Source organism: Mytilus edulis, chromosome 7, assembly GCF_963676685.1.
Source record: "Mytilus edulis chromosome 7, xbMytEdul2.2, whole genome shotgun sequence".
NCBI lineage: Eukaryota > Metazoa > Mollusca > Bivalvia > Mytilida > Mytilidae > Mytilus > Mytilus edulis.
In genome coordinates this window covers 42,817,875-42,844,115 of record NC_092350.1, presented here as the reverse complement: position 1 = coordinate 42,844,115, position 26,241 = coordinate 42,817,875, and the positions used below count along the sequence as shown (strand labels likewise).

The window sequence follows — 26,241 nt, the reverse complement described above, 5'->3', positions numbered from 1 at the left end:
TAGTTTTGTTAAAGATAAATCAAAGCCCTTGTTGGCACTAAGGGTAAAGATTGCTTTTATTTTGAATTGTAAACTGCATCATATTAAGCAATGGAACAAATTGAGGCAATATTTTGAACTGGTATCTTCTTATGTCCATAATTGTAGGGTAAACAGATAGATTCTATTCATAAACCATGCACTATTTCTTCAACTTTTTATAAAATTGTTTTTTTGGTCAAGTATGGTTTTATGCAAATACACAGCATTTTGTTACTTGATAAATCTGAGTATATATTTTTAAATTGTTTGACATGGGATTTAATTAGGAACTATAAAAGAATGTCCACAGCACTGCATTTTGTAAGCTTTAAGCTTAATGTAGCTGCCAAGTGCAATATTTGTCCCAAAAACTACCCATTACTGCCCTGTTAAACCTGTTATTAGGTTAATTGACCTACCTTCTGTGATGTTTTCCCTCTCCATCATCTTCACTGTCAGAACTAATGGTGATTATACTATGGGCAGGGCTGGGAGTGTCAGCTATCACTATAGTCTGACGTTCTCTCCCTGGACGCCCAGGGGCATGACTACTGTTCCCATTGGTCCAATCACACAAAAGGGCAGCTTCTTGTTGTAACAGTGTATCTGGTGGAGTATTTTCTTTCACTCTCTTCTTTACTGGTGAAAGGTGAGTTGACGTAGGCTCTTTAACATAACTTCGACTAGAAAGAAAGATAAATATTTTCATGATTTTTGCAACAGATCATATTGTTATAAACATTATATTATGTATGAAATGAATGTTTTGATTCTTAGTGATCTGAATGGTAGGGGTATACATTTATAAAATAGCAACCTCAAAAGACATACAATATCAAGGACTCTTTTAGTTCCATAAAACAACATACACAAAGAACTTATATACATCTTGATGTCAGGCATCATAATAGTATCTTATCTTTTAAAATAGTAAGCATGACACCCATGTTCTTCAGCTGATTAAATAATTATTTTTTTAGGCTACGTTTTTCGCAAATAAGACTGTTTTTGGTAAGAATCATTTTTCAATTGAACTTCCTATATTACCTTTGTTTCCTTTGCATCTTGTTAGAAATATCATTATTTCTGTTGTATGGATTTGACATCATCTGTAAGTGTTGGTTCTGTACTGCCTACAATACACAGTACATTTTTATATATAAAGCTTTGACTACATACACACATATACAATGTTCAAAATAATACAAAATTGATAAACACAAATATTATTATATCTGTATAAGCTAGTATAACTATTATTCAAGTCATCTCATCCATAACATTTTTTTTCTAAGGGTGGAAAGACTTCTAGAGTGGTGGTCATTCAGTTTACAGCTTAATGATTCAGTTAATCTATTATTTGCACACTTGAAATTTTCACACACAACATAATCATTATTAAATGTATTTATACTTTTAAAAGTTGCTGTTAATTGTTTATGAGATTTTTAGGTATGTTTCACATAAAATTGTGGCTTATTGAAGTAATTTTGACATAGATTAGTGGCATGATTGAGTTTGTTTTGCATAGATTTGTGGCATTTTTCAGTACATCAACCTGGGATTTGAATGCATGTATATCTCAGGACTATATCATTTAGGACCTTTAATTTTAATAGAACTTACTGTTTCATTCAACATTGCAGCAAGTGGACCATGCTCAAAACCATCCAGGACCAAAGACTGTCTCCAACTCTCTTGTAAGGACTGTGACGCCAGGGTGTCTGCTAAGAGAGGCTGTTGTACTGACCTCTGTTGAGGTAGGCCTAACTGTTGCCAGGAGCCTACCAAAACTGGCTGTCCTCCAGGCCAGGAGTTTCCTGGAGCAGTCTACAAAATAAACATCATTTCAATATTAAATCTGCTCAATGTAATGTGTTTTTGGTTGTTTTGCTGCTTTCTTTCACAGTATTTTCATGAACATTGAAATGATCGTTATATAATTAAAATGTCAAAAATTTCTGCAATGGGTTTATTCAAACTTCCGATATCATCATTTTACACAATTTTATCTATTATTGTCATTAATTTAAAATCTAAATTAGGGGCAAAAAAACATGAAAGTTAAATTAGTGAAGAGGTTTTGTCTTACAATCATAAAACTGCAACTTGACATTGCAATACACATCATAGATTTATTTTTTAAAACCAGTAAATGTTACATGTGAAAGAAATACCAAACTTGGCATATGCAATGAATTTGGTTAAAGTGTTCAATTGAAAAGTCGTTTTTTCTTTTTAAATATCAGCATCAAATTCACTGCATGTAATGTAACCAATGGTTGACATCCTACCTGTGTTATTAATTGTGGCTGCAGCTGTAAGGCTGGTGCTTGTGTAACCATTGGTATAGGATTGTATCTTGTTGGAGAACTCAAGCCTAAAAATACAAACACATTTTGTGGTTAATATTCTTTGTCTGAATCAGTTTCTACTCCCATGACTATAGATCAAAATTTGAATTTTATGTTCTTCATAAATTGAAAATAACTATCAGTAGCAGGTATTATTTTATAGAAATAATGGTAGTTTGAAAGCCATCACTACTATAAAGTTTGATTTATTGCATGCAGTTTCAATTTAATCAAGATCTTAGATACTCAGAATTGTCATATGATCCAATACTTTTCTTCCCTCACAAATTAACTGTGTTTTAAGCTAGAGTTGTCTTTCTTGGCATTCAAATTTCATAAAATGTTTTGACAGTTAGTTGGGTTATATAAGACATATGTTTAACTTTTATGTAACACCTTATTCCACAGTGAAAAACTGATAATACAAATTGATTCAAAATATATCCCATGTTTATAGCTTTTTTTTTAACTTAGAAATTGCATCCAAATTTTTTTGTAATTTCTATAAAAAGCAATAGAATTACATACCCTGTATACCAGGAACCAGTACAGATGACACATGTATAAATGGATCAGCTCTATTGAACTGGTTACTATTCCTAGGTGCTGTGAGTTGTGGATTTAGTGACTGTTGTGTAGGTTGGTATGGTATGTATGGACGAGACTGTAGAGGGTACGGCAAGTACTGAAGTTCTGTTCCCTGATGTTGTGCAGTCATGTTCTGTGATGCCATCTACAATTAGTTTTTTTTTACTTAATTAATAGTTTTAATATTAAACAAATCAAATAACCAAAACTGTTAAACCGTTTTTAAATTCTTTAAATTTCATTCTGATTGACACTGATGTCAGAAAACAAAAGGTTGGGTGCAAAACAGCATATCTGAAAATTTTCACTATTAACATTTCCCAGCAAAATACACCCTTTTCATTGTGAAATCAGTGGACATGAAACAAACATTATGACAACAGTGAGATAAAACTACACATCTTAAGCACTAACAAAACCTAATATACAGTATATCTATAAACTTAGAGCATGGGAAATCACAATTCCATAGCTTAATATTGTTTAATTATAATGCAAATTTTAGCATTTATCCCTACAGCTTTTCAAATGAAAAGTACAATAATTTATAATGTCTGTCACTGAGCTCCATACCTGTGAATGTAGAGCATTAATCTGGTTGTTAAATGTAACAGTCAGACTACTAGTAGTAGCTGGTACAAAGTTAGACATTAGTCCACTGTTCTGATTCACATCAAATAAGTTCTTTACAGACTTTCTACAGATCTCCATTGCTGTCACACTCTGCTTCACTCTGTAATAAAACAATAGTCATTGTTAATATTTATATATTTTTTAGTTGTGCACAAGGTCTCTTTGATCAAAACATTCTTGGTAAAAGAAATAAAGAATACTTGTAAGGATAGCAGATTGAGAAATTGTTAGTCATGATATTGAAGGATCATGCTTATAAAATTGAGAATGGAAATGGGGAATATGTCAAAGAGACAACAACCTGATCAAAGGGCAGATAACAACTGAAGCAAAAGGGAATTAAAAATTTAATAGGAATGAGATAGAATTAATGAATGGGGGGCACCACACTCCATACGTCCTGAAAGAAAAACACTGAACAAAGAAAAGCATTTTGAAAATGAATTTTAGCATTTCACTTTAATTTTCACTGTATAACATAAGTTTGGGGCAAAAAAGAGAACAGTCGATCTATTTTGACTGTTATGATTACCACTTTATAAGGTTGAGTAACAATTGATCTATTTTGACTGTTATGATTACCACTTTATAAGGTTGAGTAACAGTTGATCTATTTTGACTGTTATGATTACCACTTTATAAGGTTGAGTAACAGTTGATCTATTTTGACTGTTATGATTACCACTTTATAAGGTTGAGTAACAGTTGATCTATTTTGACTGTTATGATTACCACTTTATAAGGTTGGGTAACAGTTGGTCTATTTTGACTGTTTACCACTTTATAAGGTTGGGTAACAGTTGATCTATTTTGACTGTTATGATTACCACTTTATAAGGTTGAGTAACAATTGATCTATTTTGACTGTTATGATTACCACTTTATAAGGTTGGGTAACAGTTGATCTATTTTGACTGTTTACCACTTTATAAGGTTGAGTAACAATTGCTGCTCTTAGGATTTCAGTGTTACTACATTTGTTTGAATCCGAGAATCAATTAATTTTGTTTGAAGGTTTTTTTTGTTTTGTTAACTATTACCTTTCTGTAAAATACAAACATTTGTATATTAAAAGATAAACAATGAAATCATCTTAAGAATAGCATCCCTTTTTACATTAAGAAAAATCTCAATGTGGGGTTTAAACTTGTATAATAGAGTTCTTAATCTTCTAACTTTATTAGTTTTGTTTACCTTTACTACTTTAACCCATTCTTAAGAGATTTAATACAGATATGTGTGTTTTATCCATTAGTTATATTTCTGCAGTTTATACCCACTTTCCTTACAGGTTTATACTTAATGTGTTTTAAAGCAAGCATGCAGGAGAGTAAACAGATTAAACAATAAACAGACATTCAAATTATGAATGTATATAAATGCCAAAATCTAATCTCAAACTTGGACTCCACTCAAGTAAATTAAGTTATCATCATCAATCATTCAGTACACAGTGCATTTTTTACTTCAACACAACCCTCAGTTCAGTGATATTTGATAGTACTTTACAATGATTGATTGATTGTTGGTTGCTTTACGTTCAGTGGCAAATATTATAGTATTTTACAAACTGCAGTCCTGCCAACTAAAAAGAGCTACTCACTTGCTACTATGAGCATACTCTATAAGATGTGCCATAGTTATAAATGGATGATTGAGTGCTTCTCCTGGTGTGATTCTCCGGTCTTGGTCCAATGTTAACATTCTCTTTAACAAATCAATGAATTCCTTTCTATCAATCTTCTCCGCCAATAGTTCACTTCCTTCCAAATCGGTGGGAACGTTGATCTGGATCATGTCATCCAAACAATTGAAGATGTACTTTCTTGCTTCTTTTGACTTTATATTTGTTTCCTTTTCATGCTCCTCAGGTGTCTGAAAATTTACAAGAATAATGAAACATATATTTTTTGTTAAATGCAATACACATGGAAACTGAAGAAGTTTTAAGGTTCAGTAAATAGCCCTTTTTTCTCTGATTTTTAACTTCATGAAAAAAACCTTTATGGTTAGGTACATATACCGTAATAACAGTTCTTTATTTACAATAAAGGGCCCCTGAAGGGATATAATGATAATATTGCTTAACACTTTCTCATTCATCACACATAAACATAAACGTATAAAGGAAATTAAATTAAAGTTCACTTAAAGTAGATATTTCTGAAAATTAAAATACTATTAAGACTTTAATAATTAATGAAGTGGACATTAAGATTGAAGTTAGAATAATAAAGTCAGAGCGTCTTGACCCTATATAACCCTGATAGACATTCTGGCAACAGCTGATGAAATGGCTGATGAATTCATTAAGCATCAGGCATTTTTCTTCATGCAGAATACATTCATATGATTGATCAACAAAACCATTCTTTCCCATTACTTTTACCCCTTAGCAGATGTTTGATTTTCTTTATGAAAAATCAAATATATTTCTATTTTATATTATTTAAAAGCCAGAAATATAGGATCAATTTTACATACAAGTACATAGCTATGAAACCTGCTATATTTAATATTTCATATTTTAAATCAGCTGTTAGAAAATAAACATGGACCATTTATTTCTTTACATTTTAATCAGCTGTCATCATTTTTGGCAGGGATATTTAGTTTCCTTCACATTACATAGATCTACGAACACTACCATTGTACATTATGTCAGAATTATTTTCATTGTACAATACAGGATTACGTCAGGGATGGTTTTACTTCACAATAACAGTCAGTTCAACGGTCTGTTTATGGATTTTCCTGACAAGTCGTGTAAGCTCATACTAGACACCCACTTCGTATTTCCCAGCATCAATAATCTTCTTGTCAACGCTGATAAAAATCAATACAAGAGAGATTCGGAAGCCTTTCTGTCACATAATATTCTGACCATGTATACAGGGACTAAATTCAACAACCTCTATTTGCATGAAATTGAATATCTGCTCTGTCACATAATATTCTGGCCATGTGTATAGGGACTAACTTTAACCACCTATAAAGCCGTTCTGTCACATAACATTCTGATCATGTGTACAGACTACAGGGTCCAAATTGAATAACCTGTATTTGCATGTATATCATGTTAACAGTACGTTATATTTGATACAGGTACCTTACACGTTATTTCTACAGCTGATGTAATTTGAACATGTATATTCTTAAATAATACTGTATAGCCTAAAACACCTGTATAAATTGACCCTTAAAAAAGAATGATGTTAAAAGGATTTCATGTCAAAAATGACAAATGACATATCTTTACAAAATTCTTAATTCACGTGGAAGTGCCTAGCTAGATAATTAATATGAAATTTAAATGTTAATAAAAACCCTGCACATTTTAACCTAAACATGGATTGTCTACCTCTTCTTTTTTTATTAATTTCTCTACAAATTTCAAAATAAGCTCTTCACAACATGGAGCTCATAAAAAATGAACAGAACGACTGTGTTATTATATATGTAAATTTCAATTCCAAGGTAAACAAGATCACTGCAGTCAATATGGTTCTATAAATTACATCTGAACTGAAGAACTTAGTCAACATAACCTTGGAGAAACTCAATTAATTATCAGATATTGGATACTAAAGTTATGAAACATAGAGCTAATAGTAATTCATCAACTGAGCATCTACGGGAATCAGATACTCTTTGTTTGGTAATTCTAACTTCATATTCCTATGTTTATGCTTCATCCTTGTAACATTTACGATATTATTTTCAGAAGATGATGATGAAAGAACTGAATCAGTTGTCTTTAGGGCTTGAATGGATCTTGTAATGTATAGAATCGATGAAACATTCATTTTCCTTTCCTTTCTGTTTTGTCAGCGTCTAATAAGCATCATACAAATAAGCTTTATTTGCTTAATAATGATGCCCTTTCAGCTTGTTTTATTATAATAGGAATAACCTTACATCTATGAACCAATCTATTTTTAGACTTGGCAACATTTCAGCTCTAAAGATTAACAACAATGGCTGGACTTTCAAATATGTAATGTAAATATGTTACTATGTAACAGGAATCAACATAGAAGATTTTTCAAGGGGAAGCTTATAAAATAATATTTACCCAGTTTTTAAATATTTATATTCATTACATTTTGTACCGTTTGCCGTACTCTCAAATTATTTGAAATAGATATATATGACAGTACGTACAAAAATGTATTTATCTGTATTGTATGGGTAGGTGGAAAAATGAAGCTTAATTCTAGCCTTTCAAAATTTTACTGATCAATCATCATCTTCCAAACTGATCTCATATATTAATTTCAAAATTTAAGAAGTTAGTTTAAAGTGTAGCTTTAAATCCAAGGCAGAGGAGCATCACAATTAAATAAATTGTTGCTGTCCCTATATAACTTTTATAGATGGAGGAACCATTGAAAATTTCATGTGCACATTTGAATTCTTTATATATACATGATATACAAGCCCCATTTAGAATTATTATGACATAAGATACAAACTTTTTAAAGGTGAAAGGATGACAAAATTTATCAAGCTTTGATTTTACAAAAATCTCAACACTTCTCTAGTTTCATTTTTAACCTTCAAGGCACATGAACAAAGAGTTTTCACTAAAATTGCATTATTTTTGTAATCTAACAAACAACAATCTCAGTTTAATTTCATCTTATTGGAAATTGGTTTGACATTTAGCAAATATCTTAATACACGACCAAAAAAGAACAAATCTCAATTTCCTAAAGAGAAACCTTCTCAAACACAAATCAATTTTTCCCTTTTAATGTGAAAGATGTTTTGAAGTGCTTCAAAGAAAATGAAGCAAGGAGAAAGACCTTATTGGAAATTGATTTTACAAGCTACGACATCTTGTGCCCAGACAAGCATTTAATTTCAACACGCCTACAGAACACAGAATGCCCAGGGGCGACAAAAACATTTGTTAGTTAGATTGGATTCCACCTTTCCTGTATATTTCTATGTAAATGATTACACTGTAATCTGTATTGATTTCTATTTCATCAATAATGAATTCCTACTCCTAATGAGTTCATGACTGTACAATAATGTGCAGAATTAATGTCACATCTTCATCAAGACCAATTCATTTATGGTAATGTATTTTTATGAATGGCATACACCTGCTGTTTAACAGCAAATAGCAAACAAACACTAACTCTTCAAGGAAAACTATTTTAGTATACATGATTCTAACATTTGTGTTATAGCAACAGCATCTTCTCTGATCAAAACAACTGTCAAGCCATTAATGTAAACAAGTTACGAAACAATAATAACATTGCTCAGAGGGAATATCTGTAGACACAAAAGTAGCTTTCAAATTTATTTCAGGAATTTTCAAATATCTGCCAGATAGTTATAGAGATCTACTGGTCGAGGTTTAAAGTTATACAAACTAGGTTTTTTTTCTGCTGTAAAGACCTAGGCAATTTTCTAGAAACTTGAAAAAAAAAACAAACAAAAAAAACAAAGCAAAAAAAACCCCACCATTCTCTTGATGGATGCAAAATACAATTTTTATGTTCATCAGAATGATTTTTAGAAAACTGCATTTTACACTTGACTTGGTCACATGTAACATGAATATTTATATATAACTTTCATATTTGAAGATTTTCTTTCAAATATAGTGAATAATGTTAAAATAATTGTGAACAGGAAGTAATACCAAGTCATGTGACATAATAATCGTTTAACATGTGTTTTTCTCATTCTTCCTTTAATACATTCATCAAGTTCCCTTCTTATGTAATCGCATTAGAGCACGTCATTTTATGGAAGAGGGGGAAAGGAGGTATTTCTTTCATCTACACAATACTGTATGTAAATGTCTGGATGTGATCAGATAAAATCTATCAATCATTTATTTACATTTCCTATTTTCGTTATCAATGATTTTAGAAAAGATTATCTCGATTGAATGGCCATGAACTTTGAGTTACTACAATGAAATAAGGCATATGTAAAATATCATTTACATTACAAATCTTTCACATCTTAACCTTACTTTTAACCTCAAAATCACATCATACAATGCAATGTATAAATATGAAAATAAGGAGATTTGATAGGATTGCCAATGACACTATTACCCACCAGAGTTAAAAGGAAGTGGATGTAAGCAATTAAAGGTAATCTTACAGCCTTCAACAATGAGAGAAAATCAATACAGTATAGTCAACATTAAAAAGCACTGACATGAAAAATTCAACAGCTTGATAACTTTACCCTACATAATAGTTTCATAACCTGACCTTTCACCTATAAGGTCACATAACCTTACCTTAACCATCAAAATCACATCATACCCTAACCTCCAAACTTCAATATCAAATCATAATATAACCTTACCTTTAACCTCCAAAATGGGTAATTGCTATCTGTCTGTTCTCGAATAAAAAATCTTGTAGTTTTTGTTGCTGCAGTTAACATGTGCTCTGCTGGTAATCCTTGTGTTTGGGAAATGTATCGGATCTGTAGAAGCAATACAGTGGCATTTTAAGACATGTATACATGTACACTAACTATAGCATTCTGTGAGTTTCATTCATTGAAATGGATGTTTAACATTGAAACATTATGCACATACTGCAGATTCATTTGTTTTGGATTGTACTAGTTTTTGTAGATTATGGAACAATATTGTATTTTCATGGATATTTGATATCTTGGTTATACAAAAGTCGGCACATACATGACATAAGCCTGTGGAAAATTGGTACTACATTGTATTATGAAATTTTAAATTTATGGTTCAGATCAATGTACCAACAAAATCAACAAAAAATTGTATCCTACAAATAACAATGTATCAACATTATTGGATTTGTCTCCACTTATCAAATTGAAGAAAAAAAGCTTTTTCTTACATCTTGGAAACAGAATGTTTATTTAAAATTCAGGATTTTTTTTTCTTTAAAATGTGACAATGGTTTGACTAACTGTCAGAGTATATAATAAATTTTCAAAAAGAAAGAGCAGTTTGGAGAATCATCAATTTTTATTTCTAATGTAGCATTTTGTTCCTATGAACAAATCATTATTTTTTTGTTGTTGCTGTTGTGAAAATAAAATCAACCAACCTGATCATATTCTGATGAACCTGGATACAGTGGCCATCCTAGAAACAATTCAGCTATCACACATCCTAGGGACCACATATCAATAGCCTCACAAAATGGCAGACCCAACAAAATTTCTGGTGCTCTGTAAAATAAATGAGTATATTGTATGAGTAACAAATAAAGTCATAGAATTAAATTTATTTTTAAAACCAATTTTACAATTCACACATTGTGTATTGTTAGCATTTACATTTTGTCACTAAGGTTTTGCTAGATATAGCTGGCTTAAATGAAGAAAAAAAAAGACCATATATAGTTTAACATGTACATCAAACCATAAATCATTGTACACAATCATGATAATGAATGAAAAATTGACCACAGATAATTGGAGAAAAAATATATAAGAGCAATCCCATATATATACATATATATATATTCATTGAAAAATTCCAGTAACTTAGTGATGCCAATGACAGACAAAATAACTGAATTCAGCAAATAATCTACCAGGAAATTTCAAATAACAACCTGGCCTTGAGATAAATTTTAGTAGAATCTTGTTGTTAACATTTAATGCTTTGGGGTTTATCAAATGATGCTGAATTAAAGCTTAAATTCAAAACTTATAGAATCAGGGTAAAACTTCGAATTCTCTACCATCAGTGTACACAAACATTTGTTCCTACATATATTTACAAAGAAGGAGGTATGAAAAACCTATATTCCCATTGAGGTGAAAAAAAATAACATTTACAATTATTGTTTTAATTTAGATATTTGTTTCATCATGTTCATGGGAAATATGTAAAGACATTATAATGGTTCTAAGAATTTACACAGTAGCAATATCATTATTTAGTAGATACTTTTTATTGATGCTCACATATGCATATATATAAGACAATTCTTCTGTTTTCTTCTTAATTAATATTCAGTTCAAAATTTTCTTTCTTCGTTTATATTTATTAATATAATTAAAGTTCTTAAATAAGATATATATTTGCAATCAGAACATATTCAGTTGAAATCAAGGCAACCTCAACCTTGTTATTTTTTAAGATATTCATATAGCCAAATCATTTACATTTTGTTCACATAAAGCATCATTAAAATTATTTCTACATGTACTGAAGTATCATTTAAATCTCTACAACAATTAAAATTTATTCTCTCTAACCACAAAATATCTTCTTAATATAGTTTACATTTGACAAACATTTAAATTTTATTATACAGATCCTAACCTAACAAAGACATTTCACTGAAGTTTATGTTGGAGTATACATTTCTGTATATAACATAAGAAGTTTATGTAAAGGTCAAGGTTTTAATATATATACAACCTGAGATATACACAATGTAAACAATACCACTAACTACATTGTGTACTCTTCATTCATTGCACAGGTAAACAATGTATCTATGTGTGACTTTTACCTGTTTTAATTTACAAGTAAAGTAAAGTAAAGTTACTTTAATTAAAGCATATTTCTTAGTGATGATTGAGATTTGAGATTTTTAATCTCTCTAGATTTCTATTTCAGAGGGTCAGGCAGTACCGAGTTCATTTTTCATAACAGAGAAATGCTTAGTACATGTACAATATTATGAAAATCTGACATTAAGTCTGAAATTACTGGTACACAAAATTTACTTTGTATGAAAAGGTACATGTATGTATTACATGCATGTTGATTGCAAGGCAATAAAAAACAAAGATTTATATATGGTAATCATTTTCCTTTGAATTCTTTGGCAGTTTTGCAATGATTAAGCTAGACTACAATGCCAAACACCAATCCATCTTCATAAAATAATTTTTAATCTTTTCATAAATCTAACATCTTAATTCAGTTTTCTTTGAAGTATTTTTTGGCTTAAGTAAAGTTACATGTTAAATACATTTTCCTTTTCCTTGAATAATCACATAAATCCTTACATTAAACAACAAATGCAAATAGTGTTCTACCATGTAATAATGATAAGGACCTACTTTTAACTTTACTAATATATCAGATGTAATATACATGTACATAACATGTACAAAACTTAAATAAAAGACTAAACTTGTATAAATCTAAATTTACATGTTTATTTTATACTTTCCTTAAAAAATTATCTATAAATTTTCAGATGTCTTAAAATAGTTCATCTAATTAGACATGCACGTACACCAAAGACATAACCCACTTTCAGTCGCTTATTTTGAAGAAAATTCACTTCCTAATGAGAATGTGTGCTAAATTATAAGTTCAAGTTGATGTGACCCTGACTTTACCATTAGCTAAAGACCAAAACTTTAAAATGAGAATGTACCCATTTCACACCATCACATTTCCATATTCAGTGAACCACAAAAGCTGGATCAAACCTTATTTAACATCCATTTTTTAAAACTTTACATCAACAGGTGCATGGTACTTATTTTTAGGTTAATAGGAGAGCAACTTCGTGGTAAACAGGAGCTTTAACCTTAAAAGGGACAGACTAGCTAACAGTCAGACAAAAGGACACTGACAGGAAAATAATATGTGCCAAAGGGATTGACTATATACAGTCATCTTCGCTAGCCAAGGGTTACGATCCACTCCCGCTCTCTTCACCCTTGGCGGATTGAGATAAAATTTCGGAGACACATGGTAAGGATTTTTATTGGTTGCAGTGGAAACTCGCTGCATCCAATCAAAAAGCGCCTATAAAATGATCACGTGTAGATGTAGAAAGTGTTTGTAAACAATTGCCACGTGCACGTGTTTATTGCGCAACAAGTCTTTAATATCACTTAACATACGATTATATTTAGTGACAACTGGAATGTTTTAATCAACTAATAGAAGTTCCTGTGTATGTTTCAAGCACAAATGCATGAATGTTGACGTATATTTTTGTTTCCGGCTTTACCAAGTGTGTAGAATCTAGACGCTACAGTGTTTTTACCTCCAAATTGAAGAGTTCAAGTGCTACCATTGGTCAAGAATAATGTATTCGGAATGGGCGTGACTTTAATCTTCCGATAGATGGCGCATCATTGATATCACAAATGTTAGCTCAATCTGCCAAGGGTGAAGAGAGCGGGAGTGGATCGTAACCCTTGGCTAGCGAAGATGATATACAGTGCAGTGCTCTAGCTAGAAATCAAAAGGGGCAGGGTGCCAGTGGAGGGCAGGGCACTTTTTATGATAAGAAAAGGCACTGCTCATTTTTATGTCTACGTTTCTGTGTGTATCACGAGTTAACAAATCTCTTTTTTTTTTTACTGTATATGTTTTTTTTTTTAAATAAAGATGCTTTTCAACTATAGTCTTTATTTCATTGTTTGTGTAGTTATGAATGGTGTAGTACATCTTCATCAACATATTATGTTTTTACAGTTTAACTTCACTCTACCCATTATCAAAGAATATGTGTTGTTTTTTGTTTTTTTTTATCTATATAGGAATTATAGCTTTTAATACATCAAATCTTCTGAAACTGAGAGCATTACAAATTTAACAATGTTTAGAACATGGATTGCTAAAAGTATAATTATCAAGTAGAAATTGCAATATATATTTTTTAATATGTTCAAAGACAGTTAATATCTTTAAGGTAACATTATTATGTTATTATATATTCAATTGGTAATTTATTCCTTTTTTTGGTACTAGATAATATTTTTAGAGCACAAATTTGTAATAAGCTAAAACAGGGGAAGTAACTCCAAAATCAATTTTCCACCACGTTTGAGTTAATTAAAAACTGTGCTTGTCGCTAACGAGTTGAGATGGAAGGCATTTCTGTAAAGGCATAGTTTTATTTTGATGGCTTAAATTCAATTCTAAAGTCATGAAAGTCTTCATTTATATACGCTCTTCCATTGTGACTTGGAGATCGAAAATGCCGACCCAAGCTAAACACACTCTTGACACATTCATCAAAAAGATACATTGTCCTAATTAAATTACCTAGTTATTAACACCTTTGAAGTCTTTATCATTGTAATTGATTGTAATGACATGATTAACCTGGGGGCAATCACACAGGTGTCATATATGTAATTAACTTGGAGATCAGAAATCGATGAAACAAAATTTTACCAAAACGGCACAAGATAATTTTGGAAAAAGACGTCAGGCAGAAGGGCGCGGATGAAGGCACCCAGGGCGCGGCTGAGGGCACCCAGGGCGCAGCGCCCTTCTATTTTGGGCTAGCTAGACCACTGCAGTGTACCTATAGCTACATGTAACAGTCAGACAAAAGGACATGGGCAGGAAAATAATATGTGCCTCAGAGACAACTAACAGCTGTCAGACAAAAGAACACAGACACGAAAATAATATGAACCTTATATAATTAAATTCGCAGTCTGAGCCAAACTGGTTTACGGTTTGTCTGACCCAAATTTTTTTTTGACATTTTCTACTATATGTTCAACAGAAAAATATAAAAATTTCTGTCTGACCAAATGATTTTTTGTCTGACATTTCTTTGGTCAGACAGAGTTTGGGATACACTGGAGTCAGATTAACAGTTAAACAAAAAGACATGTACAGGAGAACAATACAAGTATGCGCCCAGTTTATGGTTGTGTTTGTGATGCCCAGTCTTTAGGTTTTTTACATACACATGTATGTAGTGCTGTGTAAAATGTTATCTACCTCTCATTGTTTTTTTTTCGTTACGAAACCATGTACAGGTATAGTAGGTCTTTATAGGACGTGTGGTTTTTTATCGTCCCTTTGGTTTCTCATGCCTTTTATTCTCTACTATATATTGGGGATAGCTCAGTAATACATGTAGGTATGGTATATAAAATCCCAACTTGTTTAACCCTGCCACATGTTATAAAATCAGGAAACATATCACTGGACTGGAAGTCAATGTTCTGACATATCTGTTTTAAATTTGTCCTTTAAAAACATTATTGAATGATTGAATCTTGGGTGATCTCATGCTTTATAGAAATTCTATCTGATATAGACACTTGTTTATGACTTAAGACCATACATTTTTTAACCTTGACCTCTAGATGATATATTTGATAAATTTTCTGGTTGAATTATGTTGTTGGATACACAGTGTGACAATCAATCCAGTGTACATAACATACATTGTACACGTAATAAAATATTTGGACTCAAAAGTTCATGTCTAGTAATATATCATGTAAAGAGAAACATTTACGTAACCTTCCCCATGGTTATAAAAGTTATCTTATAGAGATAAAGCATAGTTTTAGAACTCTGAAAAAGCTTGTACCATGTCAGTTTTAAATATGAGTTGTTATATACATGTACATGTATATACAAATGTATATATCCATTTATTCCTTGGTCTGATTTTGTGCGTTTTAATGAATTTCACCTTTTTGAATAAAACTTCTATACATGTACAGTACTTGTGTTATACTTTTTGAACTATATATATAACAAATGTTAAGGTATTGATAATGTGTCTGTACTGTAGCTAACATACATTATTGTACACAATGTATCCAGGTATACAGATGTGTTGATTGATTCCTTAACAAAACTTTTACAAAATTCCCCACAGGATAAAACCCTTTATGTTTCACTATGGCCATTGACAGACTAACTAATAAAATCGGAAGATTGAAAGATTTAAATATCCCTAAATTGCACTCCTTTAGATTGAATCGATAATGGTTTCCTATTTCTTGAGCCTTTTTCATAAATGTCAATTGGGCTTTTAATCTACACTGTATGTCACCAGCAAAGCCGGTTATCGGTCACTGATTATCACTGATAAATGTTCAAAACTATTGACAATATTGTAATAAAACAGATTTTATTTCCAAACAATCCTTTAATATATTTATTGCACAGGCACATTACAATGTAATTGTACATTTGTATGTACAAAGTCAAATATAAAATTTGAATGAAATAATCAGTCATTTAACATTATAAATTGTTTAATCAATTCCTGATGAATTCTTTATTATTAAATGTTAAATTACATTTCAGATATACATGTACATGTACAATGTATTATGCAGGCCGTGTGAGCCTTGTATACTTGTCATTTAGTGGCTTGAAGTCATACAATTTTAATTAAATTTCTCATTTAATTACGTTCCCTATATGTGTGGCTAATTAAAAAAGAATCCTACAACATAATTTCCCTCTGGTGGTACACACATGCTCAGCTCTGAAACTTAAGCTTGCCATCCTGGATAAAGAAATTCTTTTCACTTTCAAGACAAGTTTAATCAAACAAAGTGGTTTATTTTTTTCTAATTTATTTTCACCACATGCAAGGGTTTGGAGTGAAACACATGTGAAACAAAATTAGCAATCTGCATGACTGCATGATTAAGGCTTAGGAAAAATTGTTTTTCATGATAGATTAAAATTTTTACTGAAATTCAGTATCAAGTCTAAATAGTCTTGATTTATTTTTGTTGGTCAGTAAACATGTACATGTTAGCATATATAAAGTACCCGGTAAGCTGGAAACAAGAAAAAGCAAGGGCTGTATAGCCAGTCAAGGTTGTAAAAAACTTCCATTTGTTTGTTGTTGGAAACAAGAATGTGTCCCAAGTACATGGATGCAGTCTTCATGCTGAACGGCAGCCAAGGCTTGTAAAATTGCTCTCTGGCCTGTAAAATTCATATATACAGGCCAACAGAATCTAACAACAAAATATTTTAAATTAACCTCATGGGTCTGTAGATTTAAACTGTTTATCGTAAAGACTGCTGGATGCCCCATCCCCACTATAATTTTCTATGTTCAGTGGACCGTGAAAATGGGATAAAATCTCTAATTTGGCATTAAAATTAGAAAGATCTTATCATACGTAACATGTTTCAGGGGTTAAAAATTTTTGTTACAGCTAACTAGCCCAGGACTTATTGGCAGCAGGATTTTACTAGCCCTGTTGGAAGAACTGCTAGTCCATCAAAACTGACCTGCTAGCCCTAGTATGCCTTAAAAATCAAGAGTTTGCTGCATAATACAAATTGGGTGTCCTTTGTTTTGAAGGAGACATTATACACTGTGTTAAATAATTTGTGTTGATCTGTTATTTATTCTTTTAGTGCTTAACCTAACTAAGTTGTTCCCACATTCAAAGCAGACTTTTTATTTGAGTGCTTGGGGCAACTAACGGCAATATTCACAGAGTATTGTCTGTTTTTTATTTCTCAGCAACAGCCAACCTTGCCAGGGGAATCTTGGTGTCCCAGTTCTGCCAACTTTTCAGGAAGTGACTGTGTGATTTTTTGGCCAAATTGTAAAGATCAAAGAGAAAAAACAATAGATCAAAGGAAAATGCCGCCAAATAAGCATGAACATGTGTGAGTCTCGCGCTAAAGACTTGGCAGCCCTTCTGTCCTGGACACTATTAATTTTTTTCCGCGGCTTTTCCCTGTCGTATTTAGCATTTTTGGGGGATGAATTTTCAGCCTCGTTACTCCTTTCATCTACCGTTTTTCGTTTTGAAACTGACGAAGTTCCTGGGGTTCCCGTACTAAAATATTAAAAAATATTTTGTTGCATGGTTTCGTGCTCAAGAGCTGTGCAACAAGACAGGTCAATACCAACCAATACATCATACCCCCAAATACCGTTAATTAAAAATCTCGGCAGGATAAGCAATGTACAATACCCCAACCAAGCCATGGTATGAGAAATCGTTATTTAAAGTACGGGAATTGCAATCAACACATGATACAAAGCCACCAGACATGCATGAGTTAATTGTTCTATTTTTAAAATATGTACAACAGGACCTGTACAAACCAGTTCAAATTCTTGGAATCCCAGATGAGTTAATTGAATCGAATTGGCTAACAGAGAATAGTGATGAAGGGATTTTTCACTTTCTATTTTGGAAACGTCAAGAATTTTTTGTTACTAGTCCGTCGGGCATATCGGATTACACATTTTAATTGCCCGAGGCGTAAATGATCTAGTCCCGGGCGTCGGGCTAGTGGATTTTTTAACCCCTGTGTTTACTAAGTTTCAAGTTGGTTAGACTTCAACTTCATCAAAAACTACCTCAACCAAAAATTTAACCTTAAGCGGGACAGACAGACAAACGAATGGAAGCACAGACCAAAAAACATAATGCCCATAAATGGGACATAAAAATCAGATAAGTCAGTTAAACTACTCTGCTCAGTCTGTAATAAACAGTAAGTTTATAATATGGTGAAATGAAATCACAATTTCTGTTTCTTGAGTCAGTGACAACTGGTTGCCAGCCAGAAATTTAGCAGCTTAAAGTCGAGGGTTAGCCTGTTTCTAATTATAGATTAATAATTGAAGAGCAGTCTAACATGTACAGGTTCAACTTTATTTTTACAGTGGGATCACGCAGATGTCTTTGTACTGATTCTACTGAAACCTGCTAGTCCTTGACCTAAATTGAGTACAATGGAGTATATGTATAGTCTACTATGTTGCATAACCGACATGCACATTTTTTTCATTGTACAAAAAAAAATGTACATTGTACTAGTATTTGTTGACTACTTAGTCAAGTTTGTATTGTTATCTAAAACATTTGCCTTGAACTACTTATTCTCAAGTACCAAGCTTAAGTGTTGTGTGCACTAGTACTACATCAAGTAATTTCTATTTTGTTAAGCATGCTAGTGGTACATTGGTATAAGCATACCTGTACTTACTACTACATCAAGTTCAAGTAATTTCCATTTTGTGAATGTTATGAGCAATACATCTACAGTATTATCATGCAAGCTTACCCATCATACTAAAATATCTTACCTGTAATATTATAACTTATAGTCAATTAGGTTTCTTACCTGTAGTATCTTGACTGAAGATATGTTGAACATACAGCTTTTGACACATGGCTTGCAGATCCAAAGTCTATCACTTTTACACGGTATGGAAATTGCACTGGGTCCACCAACATGATGTTTTCAGGTTTTAAATCCGCATGAATCAAATGGAGGCTCTTCAATTTAAGAAGGGCCGTTAAAACTTGTTGTGTGACAGGACGGATGTATTTAAGTGGCAGTGGTTGGAATTTGTTTTGTTTCAAGAAATCATACAGATTTTGTTCCAGCATTTCAAAAACCAAACATGTATGGTTTTTGTGCTGAAAGCATTCATATGCTCGCACGAAATTAAATTCGTCTGCATTTTCATGACTTAACCGAGTCAATATGCTCACCTCTATCTGTCCTTGACGAGCATATGATGGGTGATTCTTCAATATTTTAATGGCAACTATTTCATTAGTGCCTTTTTTCCAACATTTCACTACTTGACCAAATGTTCCACGACCAAGAAATTCTAGCACTTCATATGCATTATGACTGGTCATCGAATACAAAACCTCATGTTGTACCAGTTGATAATCCCCCTCGTTATTGGACGAGGAGGTATTTTTGGAGGTAGTTGTCGTGGCAACATTTGTGCCTTTGTCTTCATCACTTGAAACTGGCTGTGTCTCTTGCACTTGGAGCTGCATGGGTGCGTCAAGGTCGTCACTCTTCCTTTTAATGCCACATCTCTGGTACGAATTTAATAGTTTAATTGTAGAAGCACGGATATAATTCTGAGTCTGATTATCAATATCTCTTAGGACATTACGATTCTGTGGTAAAATATAGGCAGTATTATGTTGGTATACTATAGGGCTGCTTGATATTTCGTGTCTACCAAAAGCATTCACATCATGGATATCGGGTTCTAACTTGATCTTCTTAAAGTTACTAAATGCACTTTGTTTTGAACTGTACTTTAGAAAGTCTTCTTGCATCAGTAACTTTTAGTCTGCAAAATAAACACAATAAAAATATAACAAATTAAAAACAAACTTTTGAGTTTGACAGAAATCATGTATTGTAACGGCCTTTGAGACATGCATCTAATATTTACGTTTTGTTCCTCCCCATCACACTTGTAGCATTCATTTTGATTTTACAAAAAATGTGTATATGAACATTTGCACAAGTGCCTACTATTAAACTAATTTGAAACAACTGAATGCTAATAATCATTGCCAATATGAACTACAAATGTAATTTAGTAACACCTGCTGCAACAAAAAAATAATCAATTCAAGCATTGAAATGGAACAATTTACATGTATAATATGCACTAATATCATATATATATATGTACAATGGAAACTACAAATCCTTCAGAAATATGTCACATTGAATTGTATATTATATACAATGTATAAGTATTTTCAGTTTAGAACCACTATTGTTCTGTCTGCACCAGTGACCTGTTTTGAGTGTCAAACATCTGTATCATCTACAGGGCTAGTCTAGAGGATACAAGAGAGTAATACTATGAAGTGTATTTCCAATAGGATGTTCCAAATTTTATTTCTTGAAAAATATAGGTAACAGTTATATTGTAGTTACAAATGACAGTTTGTTTTTTACAGCAAAAAAAAAAGTTGTAATAGTGGATTAGCAAATCTAATAAGACTATTGTGACCGACATGTACATGATGTATCTGTAATTCAAATGTTCCTAAAATAGGAAGTGGATGGACATATAATATACATGTAGCAGTACATGTAGCATTTCAATATCTTGTTATTTATAATTAACAAATAAAGTTAACGTTAGAACTGGTTCATTTCTACAAATAAAACTGTATTATAAATTTTACAGTTTTTAGATTTCAGATTATTTTATAAATTTTTGGATGTTTGGTAAGGCAGATGAATTATTTTGTGAGAATTATAATATTAAATTGTCTATAAACTCAAGGAGGTTATATTAGAAGGAGAGAGGACGAAAGATGATAATTACACATAAAATGTTACCGACTTTTCTGTAAGTGGGTGTTAATTAGTTGAGATCGACTCAGTCACAGAGGGAGATTTTGTCCTAATAACATACCCGAGTAAGAACGGAAACACCTGAGGTGTCATAAACTGACCAGATATACAATTATTGAAATATTAATCAGATTTTTTGTGATATTTTTTATTAAGTACTTAAAAATTAAAATTTTATGTTAAAAGTAAACTTATTACCAATAGAAATAAAACAAATATCCGTCTCATTGCCGTCAATGTTAATATCAACAGTCATAACAGAAAGATGGAAAGTCACTTTTACGATGTTCCCGATAAATTTCTCTATGTTTCAGTTGCAAATATTCCTTCCGGTCGTTACCGGTCACCGTAACTAAAGTACTTTGCATATTCGTATATTTTCTATGATTATTACCTGCCAATTCTCATAAGCAGAAATTGACAGGTGAAGCGAAAATCTTTGTTTAAAGCAATGTAGTGTTGAATAAAAATCGCTCACTAACTTTCCTTTAAACCCTTATAACTTTGTCATTTCTTTATCTTTTTTCACCGTAGACAGACGGTTGATTTTGAAATTGCGCGTCAAATCTTTTTCCAAATCATAAACACCTATGCACTGCACTGTAACTAAAAATACACCTGAACTTTAATGACCCAGTCACTTAAAACAATCATGTGACATATGCGATTTATCCAATAGCCAGAACTACTCGCGGTAACAGCCGGGTACATCAGAGGGCCATGTCAAGTGGTTGATAAACATGTTGGTTTCTTTATATTTTTCTCTGATCGAACTGATATCCTGGGGGTGCTAATTTTGTATCAAGCAGAGTGTTCACTCTCCTTCTAATATAACATCCTTGATAAACTTAATGTCTATCAGTTCTATAATGTATTTTTGGAAGTTTGCAAATGAAGCATCTTTTTCAAAAGATGAACAATCCTTACCTGATTTACTGACAACTTATAACAAGTTGTTGATAACTTCTTATCATTGAACTAATTATTACTTCTTGAATTGATGTACATAAAATTTCTTTTACTAGTTTTTACCCCCAAAAATTATACTGTTATTGCATGTTGTTTCATTTATTTATAAATTTGTGATATTTTCAATGAAAACTCACCTAAACTATAATTTCTGACAGTTCCCGGTTATTTCCTAAAAAATGTATGGAATAATTCCCCATGAGGCAATTTACGTTGGTATCCGGTCTATTTGCTCTATTTACACCCTGTGTTAGTTAACACCTTAAGCTTACACATTTGTGTCCTAGGTTTGTTCACACCCTGCATATTCGCACCTTATTTGGCATTATTGTTATATGTTTAAAATTCATGCATGATTGTTGTGATACGTACATGTATACATTTGTATATATATGTTAGATGGGGTTTGTATTGCTCAGTCTTTACAAAATGTAGTTTTTTATGTTGGGTTTAAATTATATATTCACATACATGTACTGTTTTTTGAGTTTTGGTACTGCTTTTTTCCCATGTTTATTTTCGATTTATGTTTGCATTTGGAATATCCCATTGTTAGCCTCTCTTGAGCAATTAGCTTAGGTAGGCGGAGAAAAAAAATCTAGTTGGGCATTTTTTGTTGTAACAGTTAGCTTGATATGATCACGAGTAATTTAAAAACAATGAAAATATTTATCCTGGAAATGTCATTGTGACAAGTTAAGTTTGATTATTATAGATATAGCCTTCAGCTCCCTCCTTTTAAATTACAAGTCTTGTAAGAGGGTAGAAATGCCCTTAACAGTCAGGCCTCAAACAAGCATTTTCCACTACTGTTAGTATCAAATTGGTTAAAATTATGCTGTATTTCTTCATAGGTCTCAAATAATTATCACTGTTGTAATTTTGGGAAACAAATTAACGCAAATTGATTTTTTTTATCATCATGCACCAAAATTGATGTTGAAGCCATTTGCCAAGAATTTTTATTGTTATTCCAGTTATTCCCAAGCTCCATCAGACATCTGGCAATGTCCAGTAAAACTTCATCAATTACTGGGCAAAATGACCAGTGTAGATGCAGGAATTTTGTTATAATCATATATATATGTATATAATGCAAAAGACTGCTTAAACACTGATTGGACCAGTAATGCTTGAAAACATACTAGACCAATTAAATGCAAAAGACCACTGAGGACTGAGAAATCTTTGGAACCTTCGCTATTCATTATGTCATTATGAAAGTGCCCCCATTTCGACCCTGTTATAATGAACGAACTTGGTCTTTGATCATCATGACAATATTAATTATTCAAATAGTTCACAAAACACTATAAACATGATAAAAAGAATCGGTCTACGAAAGTAACGTTTGGAGGACTTCACTTATTTCAGACAAAACCTATAATGTCTCCATTTTACAGTAATACTCCAACTCAAATAAGATTAAAACAATGTTTTCAACACAAACCTTTTTAAAAGGGTGTGATCATGTCAGGGTCTCAGGGAGCCACATGTTTCTTCACATTTGTTTAGTGGATTGTCTGATAAAGGTGGAATTTATTAAAAATAATGACCAGGAGTCGGTTTCACAAAAAAACTAAGATTTATCTTTAGTATACTGAATTGTTCATGTCAGACTTACATGTATGATCAACCTTAATATTAATATTTTAAGGGTTTTATTTGGGGAAACAGACTCTAGACTTCCAATACTTTATTATATTTCACATCCTTTATGTTTAATCAAAATACCTGGATTGGGTTCCTATTATGTATACCAATTGGAAGTCTTCAATGTAAACACTCCTACTGTACATGTGCCCATGGTGCAATATTGCCAATATACCTGAGCATGATCAAATTACCTGAATATTTTCAAGATTTCATGAGAAGTTTTCAAGTACATTGCAACTTTCTCACATCAGATTCAAAATTATTTTTATTTTTTTATTAATCTTTCAAAAGATATATAAAGAAAACAGTTTATACAAGACATAACACTGGTTACCATTAACGTAAACATGACGAATGTAACCTTGACTTGAAATGTGACCCCGATAAACAAGGCGGAAATTAACCGCACATTGCAACGGTTTATTCCGCATATGGTCATCTGTAATTCCTTATTTTCATTATTTATCTTATTATTCAACAAATCTTACCTTTCCTGAATATAAATCCAGTTATAAGAGCACCTGATGGTATGTGTGCCCACTTTAAATGACATCAACAAAGAAGATCAGATTTTTGTTGTCGATACATTGGTATTCCAGTGCGTGTTTTGTTCCGTTTGAAGCAGAAAGTAACCCTCGTTTCACTAAAATTATCAGTCTGTTTGCTTCCCCCTTGTCATAAAAGATTAAAAAGTAAAATCATGTAGTTCTCTTCCCCGAAATATGTCTCAATATAGCCATTTTTCGTTAATTCATTCCGTAATGCTTTCGGGGGATCAAGTCGAATTCATGTTGATGAGACGTCGGGGATTCACATTTCGATTCCGATAAAATATATAGTTTTGGTTTTCATTTTTGTTTACCATTTAATACACGTATTATAATTGAAACTTACGCTTTTATTATTTTGGGGTATAAAAATTTCATTAAAAGTATTTTAAACTAGTTTATAATAACAAAATAATAAATGATTTTGAATACGAAAATGTGGCTACGAAATTTGTTAAAGAATTTCCCATCAGGTTCTCAACCATGACGTCATAGAAACATGTGTAGAAAGTTGGCCAAAATAACATCCAATCAGACACAATGACTATTAAAGGAATTTGCATTTTGCGCCAAAAGCCTCTGCAGTTTTCTGTTTCAGAAGGAAAAAACTTCTAATATATACAAAACATCATATAATCATACCGATATACAATATACATCATCAGAATTATATTTATTTCTAAAAACTAGAGGCTCACCGGCTTTATTTACTGATATGATATCTAAGATAATCTATTATTAATAACCAAACACATCGGACAATTTTTAACTAGATACCGTAGTGATTATTGTGGCCAAGCTTTTGTTAAATTTAGCCCAGTAGTTTCAGAGGAGAAGATTTTTTAAAAAGTTAACGGACGACGACGACGGGCGACGGACGATAGACTCCAATGATAATATTAATCATGATCTCCGCGCCTGGTAAACCATCTAATCTCAACCAAATGTTGAGACGGGGAAAAAGTATTCTGGCACTTCCTGTTGAGCTTTACTGGTTCAAAATATCATCAAAATAAACACAGAGTAGGTCGACTTTTCGTCAATTTACTGCAAATCAATGCGTTTTTTTGTAAAATAGGAGAATGTCATGCCATAGATAATTGAATTGGGGTTTGTCTGTCTCGTGTACATTAACACGGACCAATATGATTTAAAATGACATCGGAATCACGGACTATTCTCCAGCAGGTAAATGTCGCCAGTACAGTCAGTTATTGACAAAATGACAGTGATATCATTGATAAACTAACATATATATTAGTAAATTAGTATTTTTCTAAACCTTACAAACCGCATAAAGTTACAGTTTGTTCTCTTTTTTTTTACTTATATAGTTTTATTAAGCTAAATATGTTACAAAGTATGTCATGTTGAGATTTTCTGGTATTGGTTGAGATATTCTGGAACAATGTTGAGATCTTCTGGTGAAAGAAATTTTCTACTACTAGCTTTATAGTATATCAATTACATAAAAACGGTCAAAATTCATAAACTTGTCGTGATTGTTTGACATTTCAACTGTCGTTTTAATCTTGTCTGTAGTTATGACAGCATCTTCTGAAGAGACATTTGTTGTAATATAGTCTATTATACAACCTGATTTCGCCATGAACTCATCACTATTGTTTTG

The 26,241-nt window shown here is 31.9% G+C and overlaps 1 protein-coding gene across 1 annotated transcript in view; it reads right to left on the bottom strand.

Annotated features, from left to right (window-relative positions):
- The window catches only part of LOC139481526 (homeodomain-interacting protein kinase 2-like), a 31,044-nt gene extending 6,159 nt beyond the window's left edge, over positions 1-24,885 (bottom strand). The window contains exons 1-11 of the mRNA XM_071264914.1: positions 24,552-24,885; positions 19,432-20,410; positions 10,673-10,796; positions 9,942-10,064; positions 5,200-5,471; positions 3,537-3,696; positions 2,904-3,108; positions 2,316-2,401; positions 1,648-1,851; positions 1,069-1,154; positions 441-704 (exon numbers count right to left, since the gene is read on the bottom strand). Of these exons, the coding sequence (XP_071121015.1) occupies positions 441-704; positions 1,069-1,154; positions 1,648-1,851; positions 2,316-2,401; positions 2,904-3,108; positions 3,537-3,696; positions 5,200-5,471; positions 9,942-10,064; positions 10,673-10,796; positions 19,432-20,396 (2,489 nt within the window). The 5' untranslated portion in view covers positions 20,397-20,410; positions 24,552-24,885. The remainder of the gene's footprint in view (positions 1-440; positions 705-1,068; positions 1,155-1,647; positions 1,852-2,315; positions 2,402-2,903; positions 3,109-3,536; positions 3,697-5,199; positions 5,472-9,941; positions 10,065-10,672; positions 10,797-19,431; positions 20,411-24,551) is intronic.
- Positions 24,886-26,241: the final 1,356 nt, after the last annotated feature.